At 39.3% G+C, this 17,295-nt stretch overlaps 1 protein-coding gene across 1 annotated transcript in view; it reads left to right on the top strand.

The window, feature by feature from the left end:
- The window catches only part of Slc9a7 (solute carrier family 9 member A7), a 137,041-nt gene that overhangs the window by 82,316 nt on the left and 37,430 nt on the right, over positions 1-17,295 (top strand). The window contains exons 6-11 of the mRNA XM_027927284.2: positions 7,243-7,348; positions 8,327-8,468; positions 10,355-10,460; positions 12,287-12,375; positions 12,467-12,580; positions 14,806-14,917. Of these exons, the coding sequence (XP_027783085.1) occupies positions 7,243-7,348; positions 8,327-8,468; positions 10,355-10,460; positions 12,287-12,375; positions 12,467-12,580; positions 14,806-14,917 (669 nt within the window). The remainder of the gene's footprint in view (positions 1-7,242; positions 7,349-8,326; positions 8,469-10,354; positions 10,461-12,286; positions 12,376-12,466; positions 12,581-14,805; positions 14,918-17,295) is intronic.

The following is a 17,295-nucleotide window of genomic DNA, read 5'->3' as shown; positions in this document are numbered from 1 at the left end:
GCAGAGTTAGAGGGTGATACTGAAACCAGGCCTGTTTTGCCAATCATACAGTATACCAATCACTGAGACAACAGGTTCTGAAAAAGAGAGTTTATTTTTCAGGCAGCCAAGCATGGAGATGAGAGCCCCAAGTCTCAAATCCACCTCTCTGCAGATAGGGTTTGGGGCTATTTATGGGATAAAGAATCAGGGTGATTTAAGGTGCAGGGAAAGGTGACTGGTGGTAAAGTCATAAGTTGTCTGTGTGTGCTTAATCCAGCTTCATGGTCACCCATCAGAAACCTGCACAATCCCAAGTGAAGAGTTGGTAGTTTCAACCAAAATAGCCTTCAAGTCCCTGAAAAGTAACCAGGACATCTGTTGTCACTGTAACCCATACATCTGAGGTGTTATAGGTAGCAAAGCTAGGGGGAGGCTAATAATATAAAGTTTAGTTGGTGACCTCTAAAATTAGTGGCTCTTAAAGTCAACTAAAGCAAGTAACCAAAGGATTGCACAGAAGCTCAGAGTCAGAGAAACAAAAAGTACAAAGAGTTGGTTAAAATATATGAAAAGAGACCAGCTGTTTGTTGGCTGGTAATTTTCAAAGTTAGGATTCTGTCCTCAGACTTGGAGACTGAGGTCTTATTCTTCTATTCATTCATAATGGCTCTCAGGTCCTTGAGAGATGCTTCTGAGCTATAAAAGACATATATTTATAATAGCCCCAATTTTGGTAATGCCTAGAAGATTATAGCTCATCAAGCAAGAGCTTGGTTTAAAGGGGAACACAAAACTAGATTACCTTCTGGTGATGGGATATGGAGTGATAGTAACTGATATGAAAAGCACAATTTTCCCCAATTATACCTACTTGCCTCAAATCACCAGTCTTTGGTTTTCCCATTGAAGGTGACACTGTGTATATGGGGTGGTACAGGCTACTTTGTGACCTAAAGCCCCCTCTGTTCTGTGGTCATGTGTCATGGGGACCATGCACCATCTTTGTGGATGGCTGCTCTATATGGATCCACAGCTAAGGAGAGAAAATGCGAGATTCTACCCCATAGTGCATCCATAGGCAGCTTCTCGAGAAAAATGAGTGCTATTCCTTTCTGTGAAACATTATCAAATGATTCCCCTGATTTTATTCCTTTCACTCTTGTAACCTTGGAGTCAATCAGCCTTGCAGTTTTCAAAATCTACAATCTGTATTGTCCAAGACTCTTTGGTTGCATCACCTTGGGTGGTGTCTTTTGCTCATCCTTTGACATTTGATTCCAATAAGCCACCTGCCTGCTCATTCTTCCCAGACTCCTTCAGTGATCTGCTCCCATAGCTCTTCAAGTTAAATCTATTTTGTACATAATGATACTTGCTGATCTACATTGAGTGTTCACAAATGCTACATGCTCTTTTATGAATAGATAAGGTAATCAAGAAAAGTTGGTTAAATAAACAAATTCAGTACGTAGTGGTTTTCTTTTTAATTTATTTGCTATTCTGTCATTTTTCCTACTACTTTTAAAATGCATGCACCAATGGTTTTCAGTCCACTAATTGTGATTTCTCAGTTCATTACCAGTTAGACATTGACCCTGCTATTTCTGATTTCAAGGGTCCTGCTTGGAGGACAGTCTATTGAATGCTGTATTAGTCAACTTTGCATTGCTACATTGAAATACCCGAGGACATTAGTGTAATAAACAGAAATGGTGTATTTAGCTCAGGTTTTGGAAGTTCAAGTCCAGGATCAATGATCCCATTGGGTTGGGTCTCTGGTGAGGGTGCCAGATGGCAATGGTGAGAGTGCATGTCCAAGGGAGCAATCATCTCTCAAGCCAGAGACACTGAGAGACCAGGGTCCCACAATCTCCTGAGGAGCATGTCCCCAATGACTCCCATTAGGTCCCACCACTTGAAGTTCCACAGCACTCCCTAATACTACCATCCTGGGAACCAAGCCTTTATATGTGGCACTTTGAGAGACACTCAAATTATACCCTAAATCATAGCAAATCCCTTCATTTAGAAGATACATATCCAGTCAGTCATCCCTATTCCATCCTCTTTTGGTTGTCATCACCCACATTTTGCATTGTGGTCAGGTGCAGACTTGTTCAGGAGGGGCACTGCAGAGTTCCTGACCTGTTTTACAAGGTGATGGGAGAATGAGGAGTTAAAGTTCAGACCATTTCTATATAAATATCCACATTATTATTATGCATGCTATCCTTTATTGTCAAGGATCAATGAGTGAACGATACATTATTTATACTACTAGTAACTGTAGTATTTTAGGCAAACCACGTTTAAAAGTTGGAAGGGCTTTGGGAATTATGTAGCCCAGTCCTTTATCAAATCTTTTGACTTTGCTATGCGCTGAATTTTTCTAGCTAGTTGGTGGTTATGTTGGATGTTTTCTTTTTGCCCCTGTAGATTTATGCTCCCCACCCCCCCATTCTCCTTCACCTCCCTCTTGGCCCTAGGAAGTTGATGACTTGTATGGAATATATCAAAGGTTCCTTTGCCTTCTGGTTTCCCATTGAATTTGTCCACAAAGGAGTGCCACTGGGAGGAAGATGGAGATACAGTAACCCACTAAGCTAGCTGTGTCACTTGATTAGAGATCATAGCTTCTGTCAGATGATCATCTCCCTACAATTCCAGGTTCTAGTAATAGTCCTTTTCCTGGAGCCTTCAGACCTAGGACTGGTACAAAAACTTCCTGTTTCTAGTCTCAAGTACTGTTTTCTCCCTTGTGGTTTTCCTGTACTCTGCCCAGGCTTTTTATAAATAACCTCTTTTAAAAACTCTTCTCAAATTGCTCTCTTTGAGGGGTGCCATCTATTTTCTGCCAGGAGCCACCCTGCCCAGTAGAGTCCTAGGAGCCAGGTCTCCTGGACTGCCAAGCCTAGGCTCTTTTCATTGAGACTAGTCCCCTTCAGTCTTGAGTCCCCAAGTGACTGATAGAGATAGAAGCCTCCTGTGCTAGTCCACAGTGGACATGTGATATAAATGCAGAACAAAACATCTTTTTATGTTTAACCACTGAGACTTGAGGAATTTTGATATTAGATCTTAGAGCAGCCCATCATTCAGGGCCTGTTTTTTTTTTTTTCATCTTTAAATCAGGGGAAATTGTAATACTATCCTACTTATAGGGTTTTATAGACTAAATGAGATTATAAAATGGTTAGCATGGTGGCTGCTTCATGGTAAATTCTCAATAGTAGTTGTTATTATCATTGTTCATGTTTCTTCAACAATTGGGTTATAAACAATTATTGTGTCATATAATGGTAAACTACTAGAGTAAAGTTTCCATATCAGGAGCCACAAATATTGTTCTTGCAGTAAATAATTCAGAAAACAACTTTTAAAAAGGACTCATCTCTATAGATTTTTTTTCCTGTTGTATAGTCTGCTAAATTGCATTTCAGGGTAAAGTAAAAAGGTTGACTTTGTGTCTTGTGTTAACACTTATGTTATGAAAGTGATGTGACATTTAATTAAGAACTATAGTTGGGCTGGGAATGTGGCTCAAGCAGTAGCGCGCTTGCCTGGCATGCGCGGGGTACTGGGTTGGATCCTCAGCACCACATACAAATAAAATAAAGATGTTGTGTCCACCAAAAACTAAAAAAATAAATATTAAAAAAATTCTCTCTCTCTCTTTAAAAAAAAGAACTATAGTTGTTGGGTAGATGCTTTATTGATGTCTAGTTATGTCATGATATAGGACATTTTTAAAATCTAAATTATTTTTATGCTTATAAATGAATTAAACTTTTTGAAAATGAAGGCATATTGGGGATAGTGTGATTTTGAAATTTCCCTTAATTCCTAACAAAAATACAGAAAGTAGAACAGTAAAACAAAGACAGAGATGAAACTAGCTGCCAGAGTATCCCACCAGGAACAGCAAGACTTGGGCACAGGAATAGCAGCTGCGCAGCGGGGAAAGGAGTTGTTGATCCTTTTGAATGTCAGGGAATACAGAAATTTACCACCAATATTTACATTATAAAGGAGAAATCCCCACTGGGATTAAAGAACTATGTGGGCTGAATGAAATCAGTTAAAACTTGGAGGGGCTTTACAGACTCAAATTTATGGAAGAGTGCAGGGAGACTGGAGGAGGTTAGAGGCCATGTGAGTGATCTTGGGTTCTCAGAAATACCAAGCAAAGATCTCTCTGGAAGTAGAGTCACCTCCTAAACAGGAACTGCTAGGACTATGAACCCTGATTGACAGGGTGTTAAAGGAGAAAGGCAGCATAGATACTAATGGAGGAGGGGACCAGAAGCAGTGGATTTCAGAAAGTATTGGGGAAGTGGCCATATTTTTAATAGTTCCATGTAAAACCAGAAGAGGGAGTCCTAGAGCCATGATACTAGGAAAGTCCTATGGGCCTACTTTCTGTTCTTTATCCACTTCACTTAAATATGAACAATAGAAATGGATTGAGGTTGGACTTCATGCAAACATTGTATGAAGAAAAACAAGGATAGCCCCCATGAATAAGAAAGCAACAGATAAGTCATGGCAGAAAAATTGGACCCCTTCAAAGGATGAAACTTGATTCATATTCCTAAAGAAGCTAATGCAAATTGAGAAAATGAAGTTATTAAAGATCTGCATGCATCAGGATTGGAAAATTTGGAAACTAGAGAACTAAATAATATGCCTTTATGAGAAGACAGTTGACAGAAGGGAATGCAGGGGGAAAATAGCAGAATGAATGAGACCCAGGGGGAAAAAGTCCATTTTCTTTAAAATTGGCAAAAGTAAATGATAGTGTCAGGAAATGTGCCTTTGGGTGATTAAACTATAAGGAAAGGCATGCAGATGGCTACTATAAAATTCAGATATTGGTTCCTTTTATGTGAAAGAAAGGGTTTGATATTGGAATGGGACACATGGGGAATATGCAAATTTCATTTCTTGAACTGATGGTGGGAATAAGACTAACAGGCTTATAGTAATTCACTAAGCATCTGGTTTGGTTTTCTAATTGTATCAGTTACTAATGCTTTTTACTAAAATTATAACAGAAAAATCTGGCTAATACCAGTTTTAAAAATAGACATTCATCTTAGGTACTGGTCACAGGTTAGTGTCATGGCTCCTGTTACAATAAGGCATCTGGGTACTCGGTTTGCTGCACTGCCTCTGGGTTTCACTCACATCAGTTGCTCCATGGAGGTAAACTGGGTGCATGCATCTGGCTTTATTCCATATAGGAAGAAGTGAGACTCTCTTCAAGGAGAGCTGGGAATGTGAGTTCTGAGCTTCTACAGACTTTAAGGTAGATTCCAATGAAGAAGCAGGTGGTCAGGTATGAGTGTTGAGAGAACACTGCTGCATGTATACATTAGAGCCCTGATTCTTACCCATCAATTATATTGCCCCCAGGGGAATATTTGGCAAGAGCTAGAAACATTTTGGATGTTATAATTGAGAAGAGCTGGGACTAGGGTTGTGGCTCAGAGGAAGAGTGCTCGCCTAGCCTGCATGAGGCCCTGGGTTTGATCCTCAGCACCACATAAAAATAAAATAAAGGTATTGTGTCCACCTACAACTAAAAATTAAATAAATAACAATTGAGAAGAGCAGTGCTGCTTACTGGCATCTGGTAAGTAGGGGCCAAGGATGCTGCTAAACATTCTGTGATGTACAAGCCAACCTCCCACAACAAAGAAATTATGTTTCTTTGTCAATAGAGCTGAGGTTAAAGAACCCTGTTCTGGAGCTGTGATTATCAAAGTATAGTCTGGGAGCCCTTGGGAATTCCTCAAAACCTTTTCAGTGGTCCATCAGATCAAAATTGATTTAATAACATAAATATATTATTTTTATTTTTTACGCTCCTCTCTCACAAGTGTACAGTGGAATTTTCAAGAGGTTGCATAACATGATATTGACTGTCTGTTGCTTAGGTACAGAAACAGGTGTGAGAAGCTTCTCCTTCCCACTAATCCACAAGAGGTTTGCAAGAATGTGAAAGCATGGCTCCCTTTTCACTTTTTTGATTTATAACATGTAATTATTTTTAATAAAACATGTCATGTGGGGCTGGGGTTATGGCTCAGAGGTAGAGTGCTTGCCTAGCATGTCCAAGACCCTGGGTTCAATCCTCAGCACCACATAAAAATAAATAAAATAAAGGTATTGTGTCCATCTACAACTAAAAAATAAATATTTTTTAAAATGTCATGTTAACACAATAGATTATTATTATTAACATCAAATGAATAAATGTTCAGTTTTTCATGTTTATTCAATATAATAAATATTGGTAGCTATAGCCCATAAAACTAAGGCTTTTTGTGGGCCACACAAATTTTAAGGTTGTAAAGGAATTCTGAGGTCAGAAGTTTGAGAACCACTGATCTAGAGACCAGCTGAGTTTTAAATGACTAAAAAATGTGAAAACTATAAGAAGCATAATAATGGCTGGTCACGGTAGCACAAGCCTTTAATCCAACCTAAACGTGTGGCTGAGGCAAGAGGATCACAAGTTCAAGACCAGCCTCAGCAAGTTAGTGAGACACTGTCTCAAAAAATAAGAAGGGCTGAGAATGTAGGTCAGTGGTAGAGCATCCCTGGGTTCAATCTCTAGTACCACATAAAAGTAAAATTTAATTTAAAAATAAAAAGAAGTTGGGCCGGGGCTGTAGCTCTGTAGTAAAGCACTTGCCTTGCATGTGTGAGACACTTGGTTTGATCCTCATGCACCACATAAAAATAAATATACTGTGTGTTCAAAAAATAATAATAAAAAAATAAAAGAAGTGTAATTATGTATAGTGAAGACTCATTAATAATGAAGACTTTCATTATTTCACAAACATTTATTATAGTCTTCTGTGTACCCTGACATTATCTGGGTTCTGGGAGCACAGTGCTCAGCCAAACAGGGTTTCTGCCTTCAGGAAGATTCTGACTCACCAGAAAAGCCAAAGTATATTAGGGGTGATCATAATTTTTTTTAAAGTTCTACACCAGGCAATTTCAGAGTGTGATGGAATTACAGTGGAAAGCATGCTATTCTGGGACAGAGTCCTTAGACACAAAGATCACATCAAACTTCATTTAGATTAGGAAGATCGCCAGTTTCCTTTCTGCTATAGACCAACACTCCATCTTTGACTCCCTTGCTGGTTCCGCCTACGATAGGAATTGCCTGTATAAAACTCTAATCAGTGCTGTAAGGGCAGAAACCAAAACTAATTTCTGTGCTTTGGGCCCACTTTTCAGTGACTGTGCTGGCGATATTTAATGAATTGCATGCAGATGTGGATCTTTATGCACTTCTGTTTGGAGAGAGCGTCCTAAATGATGCTGTTGCCATTGTACTGTCCTCGTAAGTAACAATGTTTCTACTAGGAAAAGGAGACTTTCCTGCATGTTTTGGGGGCAAATTCAGAATACTATATCAAAAGTGTTAAATATTGAACTGGGTGTTTTTCTAAATGAGATTTACCAGCTTTGTTTTTAAAGTTTTATTGTTTTGTCCATTCAGCAGCAATCAGAATTCTGACGTGAGCTTAACATGGTGGCTGCAGATTAAATTAAATGAATTTGCCCTGGGCAGTGCTTGGTAGAATGTGGTATTTGTTGGTACTTTCAGTTACAATAGTCCCCTCTTATTCTTGGGGGATGTATTCCAAGACCCCCAATCGATGCCTGAAGCCACAGATACTACTTAACCCTAAGTATACTTTGTTTATACTCTGTCTCTATGATACTTGTACATACATATCTATGATACAGTTTAATTTGTAAATTAAAGTAAGAGATTAGCAATAATAGCTAATAAAATAGAATAATTATAACAATATGGTATAATAAAAGTTATGCAAATGTGAGCATATGTATACATGCTCACTTGTCTTGCTCTCTGAGACAAAATATCTTATTGTACTTTTGCCTTTTCACTTATGGGAAGCACTTTGTGACTTCTCTTTGGCATAGTTGAGGTCCCAGCATCCCTGCTCTTGGGTTGCTTGAACATAAGCAGTATGATCTGATAATCTTGAATGGCTGCTTAGTGACTAATGGGTGAATAACATACAACATGGATACATTGGACACAGGAATTATTTATGTCCTGGGTAGGATAAAGTTGGACAGTGTGAGATTTCATGTTACTCAGAGCAGCACATAATTTAAAACTTATGAATTGTCTATTTCTAGAATTTTCCATTTGTATTTTCAGACTGTGGTTGACCTCAGGTTAACTGAAACTACAGGAGTGAAATAGTGAATGAGGTGTGACTGTTGTATCATCATGTAAAACCAGTACAATCTTTTTAAACTTTCTTTTTTTTTTAAAACCCAGGTCTATTGTTGCCTACCAGCCAGCAGGGCTGAACACTCATGCCTTTGATGCTGCTGCCTTTTTTAAGTCAGTTGGCATTTTTCTAGGTATATTTAGTGGCTCTTTTACCATGGGAGCTGTGACTGGTGTTGTGACTGCTTTAATATCCTTTTTATAGTTTGTACCCCTGCCTGGGTATGCGTATATGACATTACACTTTCAGAGTTCTCAGATCTTCCTTTCAGATCAGATTTTTAAATTGATTGTTCCAATGGGGTATAGTGATTCCTGAAATGTGTCCCTCAGGTGAGGTACCATGGTTGGGCCCCTAGCTAAGAGTCTAAGAAAAATATTGGGAAGGAGGCTCTAATACTCTGCTTTGTCCTCACTTTTGCTTACCCCTCTTTGCTTGTGAACCAATTCGAGTGTCAATTGTAGGGGGGTGAAAAAAAGCTGAGAAGTATGTAGGAGACTAGGGATCAGGGACCACCAGCTTGGAAGGACTTTAGCCCCAGGTTGCTGCTACTGTCTGCTTATCAAGGCCATGTGGGTGTTAACATGACCAAAACTAGCTGGGGGCCATCCGTGGGAATTACTCTACAGTGGTCTTCCATGAGCAAATGATGGCACAATCTTTAATTTAAAATAAACAAGTAAATAAAAAAAACACAAACAACCAAAAATGCAAAATGTAGAAAGAGCTCCACAAATGTGTTCTTTCCTCATATCCTCTTTGATGAGCATTATAAATGTAGTGTGAACCACATCAATTCAATATGCAATCAGTGTAGATAATACAAGAATTATGATAAAATTATTAATGAGATTTTGTGCATTTGTTTTCTACATCTTTGAAATATGATGAGTATTTTGCTCTTTGCACATCTCAGTTCTGACTAGCTGCATTTTAAGTGTTTAGTAGCCACATGTGGGTAATGGATATTGTGTTCAATAGTGCAGGTTTAGGTGGCTTTGTTCACTGAGGCCTTTTTGGTACCCTGGAACTTATTGCTCAGTGAACTCATTCATGAGATGGTTATATGACAGCCCCATGTTAAATGGTAGTGTCAGAAGATGAATCTGTGCTGTTGCCAAAAGGAGACACCAGCACCTGGTAGCTGATAATTTTGAGACTTGCACATTTCTTTCTTACTGTCCCATGTCTTCATTAGGCATAATCTGTGTACTCAGACTATAATGACCCACAGGGTTTGTGTTCTTAGGCCTGCCTGCCTGAGGCCCTCCCAACTCTGCCAGAACTAACCTACCAGGCAAGTCTGAGGCCAGAAATATATTCATATTAATTACAATAAGTAATTTACATATTGTACAAGTCACCCACTTCAATAGCTTTTCTAACCATAAAGTAGATGTTCAGCTGTAGTTATTAATTTAAAAAAAATCCTAGCCAGGCACCATGATGCATGAGTGTAATCCCAGCAGCTCAGGATGCTGAGGCAGGAGAATTGTTAGTTCAAGGTCAGCCTCAGCAACTTAGTGAGGCACTAAGTAACTCAGTAACACCCTGTCTCTAAATAAAATATTTTTTAAAAAGGGCTGAAGATGTGGCTCAGTGGTTAAGTGCCCCTGGGTTCAATCCCTGGTTTAAAAAAAATCATGGTAAAATATATAACAAAATTTGCCATTTAACGTTTTAAGCACACAATTCAGAGGCATTAAGTATATTTGCAATTTCATGTAACCATCCCCACTATCTAGTCCTAGATCTTTTTCCTCATCTCAAACAGAAACTCTGCCCATTCAGTGTTAACTCCCCATTTCCCATTGCCCTAGCCACTGGCAACCTCTTTTCTGTGGGAAAGCATAATTTTATTACCTAAAAAATATGCCTGGGCTAGGGGTGTAGTTCAGTGTTAGAGCACTTGCCTAGCTTCAGCAGCAGTAGCAGCAGCAGCAGCAGCAGCAGCAGCAGCTGCCGGACCCCAAAAGAGGAGAGGAAGGGAATGGCTAGACCTTAGGGAGGAGTCCTGGGCTGATCAGAGGGTGGATCTTGGTGCCTGGAGCTGCAGTCCTTGACGGGGTGCTGACGTGACCAAGTTTACCAAGCTGCACTGCTTCCCCCTGCTGGAGACGGCGCTCTTTTTCCTGATGTCTTGGAGTACATTTCTCTTGGCAGAAGCCTGCGGATTTACAGGTAGGTTCTCTCTTCCCTCAAGCCACCCACCCTTCCCCTAACTGTAGTGAGGGCTGTGGGACTTTGAGTGGCCAGAAGAATTCTTAGCAGCTAGATTTTGTTGATTAACTGCTCGATGAGTATCCATATGGAGGATTGCTGACCAAGGCTAGGGTTTGGTCTTAAACATCAAGTTTCTAAAAACTACATATTTTTAAGGGTAAAGTTTATTATTCCAAACTCAGCTAAGTTTTTTTTACACATTCTAACCATAAAGTAGGTGTTCAGCTGCAATGGCTACTGAATATATTCAAATCTTATTTATATCATTCCTCAGATTACTATATCATTTTATAAACAGCAATAATCAGCAAATATGTATCCCTTTAAAGGTAATTTTGCATCTACTCAGATGAGGATGAACACGTGTTTTCACTGTTTTGTCTCTGAGCTATTTAATCATTGTTTTTTCAATACTAGGTATTTATGGTGTCAGTGAAATATACAGGTTGAGTATCTCATTATTTGGATTCTTTTAAAATTTCAGAATATTTCTATACACATAATGAGTTAGCTTGAGGAAGAGACCCAAGCATAAATTCAGAATTCATTTATGTTTTATATATACCTTATACACAGAGCCAGAACATAATATTTTATAATATTTTTAATAATTTTGGACATAACACAAAGGTTGTACAAGTCACCCACTTTATAGCTAAAAGAGCTAGGAGGCTCTTTTTTTCTTGGAGGTGCTGAATGAACTGTGATATGCACTTGTTTTTTTTTTTACCAGGGATTGAACCCAGGGGCACTGGACCACTGAGCCACATCCCCAGCCCTATTTTATATTTTATTTAGAGGCAGGGTCTCATGACTTTGAACTCACGATCCTCCTGCCTCAGCTTCCTGAGCCACTGGGATTACAGGTGTGAGCCACCACACGTGGCTGCACTTGTGTTTTGACTACATCCCATCAAATGAGATCAGGTGTGGAATTTCCCACTTGTGGCATCATGTCAGTGCTCAAAAATTTTTGGATTGTAGAGCAGTTTAGATTTTAGAATAGGAATAGGGTTATTCAACATATGTAATATTAGTGTGGTTGATAATGTGAGTTTTTTGTCATATTCTCTCATTTTAAAGAAATCACTGAATTTTTCCGCTAGGAAACTCAAGTATAGTTACTCTATATGATCCAGATAGTTACAGAGAACTTTCATCATCTTTTCAAAATACTACAATGTCTTTATATGCATCATTACTAAATGGCTTACTTCCTTAAAACTTGACTGTTCTCTGGGAAGTATAGTCCCATGTATGTCAGTTGTGTTGCACGACAAAATGGTTACCATTAACTGGAAATCTAGATCATCAAGCCTTGGACAAATGGAATAGTATTCTCAGTCTATTTTGACTGAGGCCCCAGACTATTAAAAAACATGAAGCATTGGTTTGAAATGAAATACACTCATTCTAAAAACAGACATGAATATGACAAAAGTGTATGAATGGCCCTCGCAGTCTCTTTGGGGAAATGAATGCTATGGTATATGCCAACTACAGATGGCAAATTTAGAGAGAGAAAATGTGCATAACACTGGAGAAATGGAGTGAGTCTGGGGACCTGGCCTTGAAGGAAGAGAGGGCAGGGTTTGGAGAAGGAAAGTTTGGTATTACTGGTGAGGAGCAAAGGGAGCTTTCAATAATAGGAAATCTCAAAAATATTTTTGGAAGTGAAATATGCTAGGTTTGCCTATTACCTTCACTTTTTATTTCAGCCGGGGCTTTTTCCTGCCTCTTTTTTCTCCATTGACTAAAAAAAACCCCCAAATCTCTCCTTACAGGTGTTGTAGCTGTTCTTTTCTGTGGGATCACACAAGCTCATTATACCTACAACAATCTCTCAGTGGAATCAAGAAGTCGAACCAAGCAGGTAAGACAGGGCCTTGGTACTGAGAATTGCCTGGTAATACAAGGAAGGGGGAGCGCAGGGTTTACAATCTCCTTTTCCCTTCTCTATGCAGCTGTTTGAGGTGTTACACTTCCTGGCAGAGAACTTCATCTTCTCCTACATGGGCCTGGCGCTGTTTACCTTCCAGAAGCACGTTTTCAGCCCCATTTTCATCATTGGCGCTTTTGTATCCTTTTCTCATTCTACCATTTTCTACATGGAGAGGTGACCACAGCTGGGGAAGCTCTACTAGTACTCTTAATTGTTATTGTTGTTATTTTATCTGTTTCAGATGCAGGAATAGGCCAGTTCCACTGATACTTTTTACTGTGAGAAAAAGAAGGCCTAAGTGGTGCTTCATAAAGCTAAATGTCTTTTATTTTAAATACTAGCATTTATGTTCAGGTCATCCTTCCTGCATTTTCTGTAAAAAGGATGGCCTCACTGTTAAGCTGGGGCTTGAGAGGTGATTTTTGTTTTGAGTTCCCTTTTGGGTAAGTCTAAAAGTCAGCAGCCATATCAGTCTCCACAATTATTTTTGATATTCATTGTCATGTGAATTCTAAAACAGGGCCTTCTCTGATTTGGGTGACTGGAAAGGTGCAATCTTCTTGCTCTCAACTACCCACCTATCGTGGGCAGCCTTTCTTCACACTGCCCTGGGGTGTTTACAGGCAGACTACACTCTCACCCCAGCTACCCTGCTGCTATGGATCACAATGTGAAAGTCTCCTTTGCTTTTCCCAAAAAAGAAAGGAAGGAAGGAAGTGATGGAAGGAAGAGAAGATACTTGATTCCTTGACTTGGCCCCATTGTGAATATAGTTTTGGAAAGGGAGACATGGTTTTGGGAAAGGAAACACAGGTTTGGGGATGGCTTTTCTTGAGCAAGGAGGAATTCCAGCGCCTAGCAATTAATATAGTAGCTGAAGGTTTCACTCACTAGGTTTCAAATACTATTGTTTTCATTGGGGTGAACTTTTCTGGGGCTTGATTTTAAGATCCTGAGCAGAAGTCTCCTGTTGTTGGACATTTACTTTCACCTTTTTTGAGGCCTCAGAGTAATCTTTAGCTCTTGGAATTTTGGCAGCAAGGAATAATTTTCTCTTCTGGGCTTTTCATTTCTTGCAAAGGAATGATTGACACTCCCCAAGCTGCTAGATAGCAGTAATGTTGAAATCCTTCTAGTTACAGTGTCCTATGCTCATACTGGTGTCTCATTTCTTAGATTTACACATTCACCAGACAAATAGCTCAAAATCTGAATGATCAGTGTTTTTCTTTTTCATTAAGAAGGAGAGGACATGTTGTTTTGATTTGTATTCCTTGCATGCTATCCTGTGAGAGCACAGCCCATGTTTACAGATCAGGGCCTGTGGCAGGGTGAGCAGAGTCCTCTGGAAATCCTAAAGGCTGCTGACCACTTAAGATCTTCTGCTTCATCTCTGGGGTAGAATGTCTTTTATGAACACTACCTGTTTCCTTTTGTTTAAAAAAAGGAAAGAAAGAAAGGAAAAGAAAAAAGAAAAACAGTACCTTACCCTGGAGGAAACAGAAGATAGTTCCGCCCTGGCTTCTGTCTGAAACAGCTGCAGCTCCTGCAGCTGGCGCTTTGCCTAAACGGAAGCTCCCCATTCCTCTGGCTCCCACAGGGGGTTTCCTTCTCTGACCAGGGGAGTGAGAAGCTCTCTCTGTTGAGTGCTGTCTAAACTTGGCAAGTGACAGATGACTGGTTTCCCTGAATTCTTTGCTTTGCACAGTAGACTTCCTTTTCCACACTCTTCCTTTTCTGTGTTTTATATCTCAAAAAGACATTTCAGCCATTTAGGTAAAGGAATCTCCCTGGGTTGATTCTTATGAGTTATCTGATCATCTCTTTGTTGTATAAATACTTTTAATGTTCCACATCTCTTATTTATAGGTTCTTCCTGGGCATTGAAGTCCCTGGTGTTTACTTGCAAGTGAAGTTTGCAAGCTCTTACCCAGAAAACTTCCTCTTTATAGTTGTTCCAGGATTAGTAATCTTTCTTTCTTGTGATTTTTCTTGCAGTAGAGCCCAGTGCACAATTTGCTTTTATTAACTCCTCATTTCTGCCATGGTACTTGAACTTATTTTAGACTCATGTTTAGACAGATTGAAGAATTAATCAATACCATTTGAATTAAGTCAGAAAGTTATAACAGTGTGTTTAACAAGCTAGAAATTATCTCTATGAATGGGAACCTGGGGAACATTGGCCAAATGATACCCATTGTATTGATGAGTGATTTTTCTAGGGGGGAACTACACAGCCTGGCTTCTTTGGGTAGTTTCCTGGATCATAACATTCCTAAAATTCTCTGATCAACCAATTTGTGTGAAAGTGTCTTTCTGGAAACCTGTTGGTCCCTTAACCTTCATCCTGTTGGTCAGGTTGCTATCTTCCTGGGCAGAGCTGCACATATCTACCCACTCTCCTTCTTCCTGAACTTGGGCAGAAGGCATAAGATTGGCTGGAATTTTCAACACATGATGATGTTTGCAGGTAAAAAAAAAACAAGTATATATGTAATGAAAATTAGTTTTATTTAGCAAGCAATGATAGTATGATTAAAATATAATCAGTGAGGTTCATAAAAAGACATTCAAATTTCTGGTTCTTTTGTATTACCTATAATGCAGAGCAGGACAGATATATATGTTCAACTGAGTTAATAATGATTTGAAAACCATACTACCAAATGTGAACATTCTCCCTATCGGTATTTGCATATTTACCACCCAAGGGACCTAGAAATATATAAGTATTCAAAGTGCTCGATTGTTTTCTAGCAGTTGTTTATAACACACAAGCTTCTTAGAAGGACTCCAGACCTAAAATTAGAAGGAAAATAACTAGTGATGAAACAAAGCATGGGTCACATCACTCAGCACCTCTCAGCTACAGTATCCTTTCTTGTAAAGTAAAGTAATTGAATCAAGTAGCAGAAGTCCCTCTTTGTTCCGACTTTCTGTGGAGCAAGAGGAATAAAATACACTCAAAAAGCAAGATAAATCCAAAGCTGGATTTAACAGCTAGGACAGTTCTGTTTGATTTACACTGTTGTAACCCTTTTCACTATGAAGCTGAGAGATTCAGAAAAGCCACTGAGGGGACAAAGGGCAATAACGAAAGATGTAGAGGTAAATAAGGTAGAAAGCAATTTCCATGAATAGATGATAAAGTGAGGGTGGTATTAACTTTTTAATATGAGACACAGGTTAGAGCAAGCATCTCATCACACCAAAGAGAGAAGATATTGGGGGCAAAAGACCATTGGGACCCTTAAAGGTACCTCTGATTTGTGGGGTATGGAGGGAGGGGCAGTACCAGAGGACAGAGCGAGTAGTAGCCACTTTACTGGGATGTAGTGGTTTTAGGGGGGCTCACAGAGATGCGTGGAGCCTAATAAAATCATACTGAAATGACACCAACAGGCAGTGCTCCATACATCTCTCCTTCTATCCCAAGTAAGCTTGCCATGAGCATGAATCTATTCCCTGCCATGTTGATTGCCTTTCACTCTGACAAACGTTTTTAGATGTCCTCTTTTTATAAGCCAGAGTTCTAGTTTATGAAAGATACAAAGACCAGCCTCCTTCAAGGAGAGGTCACAGTCCTCTGGGGGTGGGGGGAGACAGATGCACAAAGAGCTAATTTCCTCTCAAGAAAGGATGACAGCTTGCGCAAAGATGTGTGAAAGACAGGACAAGAAGAGGAGTATTCAAGGCCATTTTCACGAAAGGGGTGGCCTTCAAACTGGCCTTGGAAGAAATGAAATTTCAGGAGGCAGCAGGTGGAAAGGCAGATAAGCATTGCTCTATGTGCTTTTTTTTCAAGGAAGGACAGCAGTTGTGTTGAAATGTCAGACACATGAAGCAATGCAGAAAGAGAGTGAGGTTCCAAAGGAAAAATGCATCTAGTGATCCGCAGCCTTTTGTTTTTATCAAAATTGCCTGTTGGGCTTGTTAAAGCAGATTGTAGGTTCTACTACCAAGGGTGTCTGATTCTGGAGATGAACCCCAAGAATTTCCATTTCTAGCACATTCTCAGCTGCTCCTGCTGGGTAAAGGACAATACTTCAAGAACCTCTTTTGTTCAGAGGAGACCACAGAAGCTCTGGAGTTGTCCTAAAGAGCTTGGGTTTTACTCAAGGGCAACAGGAAAACATTGAGAGCTTGATGAAGAAGGGCAGTGACAAGCTTCTGCTTACATATTAGGAAGATGCCAGTGGACAAAAAGAAGATGAATTGGAGATAACTGTCATCTAGGCAAACTTCAAATATATGAACATTATCTTCTTTACCAAAAGATTGAGATATACACAGTACTATTTAAAGATGCCACCCAAAATATTTACGCTGGGAGAAATTTGGCTATCCAAAGGAACTTATTCTTCAAGGCTTTGAAATGCCTGAGGTTCCCCTTTTATATTGCTTATAGTTTACCTACTAAATTAAAGAAAGATGTCATACATTATCTTTCCCTAGCCCCCCAAATTCTCTTCTTGGTGGCAACATTCCTGTAGAGGCTTAAATATTGACTGATGACCTTGTTGGCTAATGAGTGATCTAGCTGTATCTAAATAATTCACTAGGACAGAATAATAGAAAACATCAACTTTTTAAAAATTTTTTTTAGTTGTTGATAAACATGAAGTATCTTTATTTATTTTTATGTGGTGCTGAGGATTGAACCCAGTGCCTCACATAAGCGAGGCAGGTGCTCTACCACTGAGCTACAGCCCCAGCCCCAACTTTTCTATTTTTTAATGTAACTTTTATTGAGTCACTCCTTTGTGAATTTTAGTGAAGGTCTCATATTAATTGTGAAATTATTGGGAAAGGGGAAATTTATAAACAGATACGATATGTCTAACTTTT

This window comes from Marmota flaviventris, chromosome X (genome assembly GCF_047511675.1).
Source record: "Marmota flaviventris isolate mMarFla1 chromosome X, mMarFla1.hap1, whole genome shotgun sequence".
Lineage (NCBI taxonomy): Eukaryota > Metazoa > Chordata > Mammalia > Rodentia > Sciuridae > Marmota > Marmota flaviventris.
The sequence above is the reverse complement of the archived record's forward strand: the minus strand, read 5'-3'. Positions and strand labels throughout refer to the sequence as shown.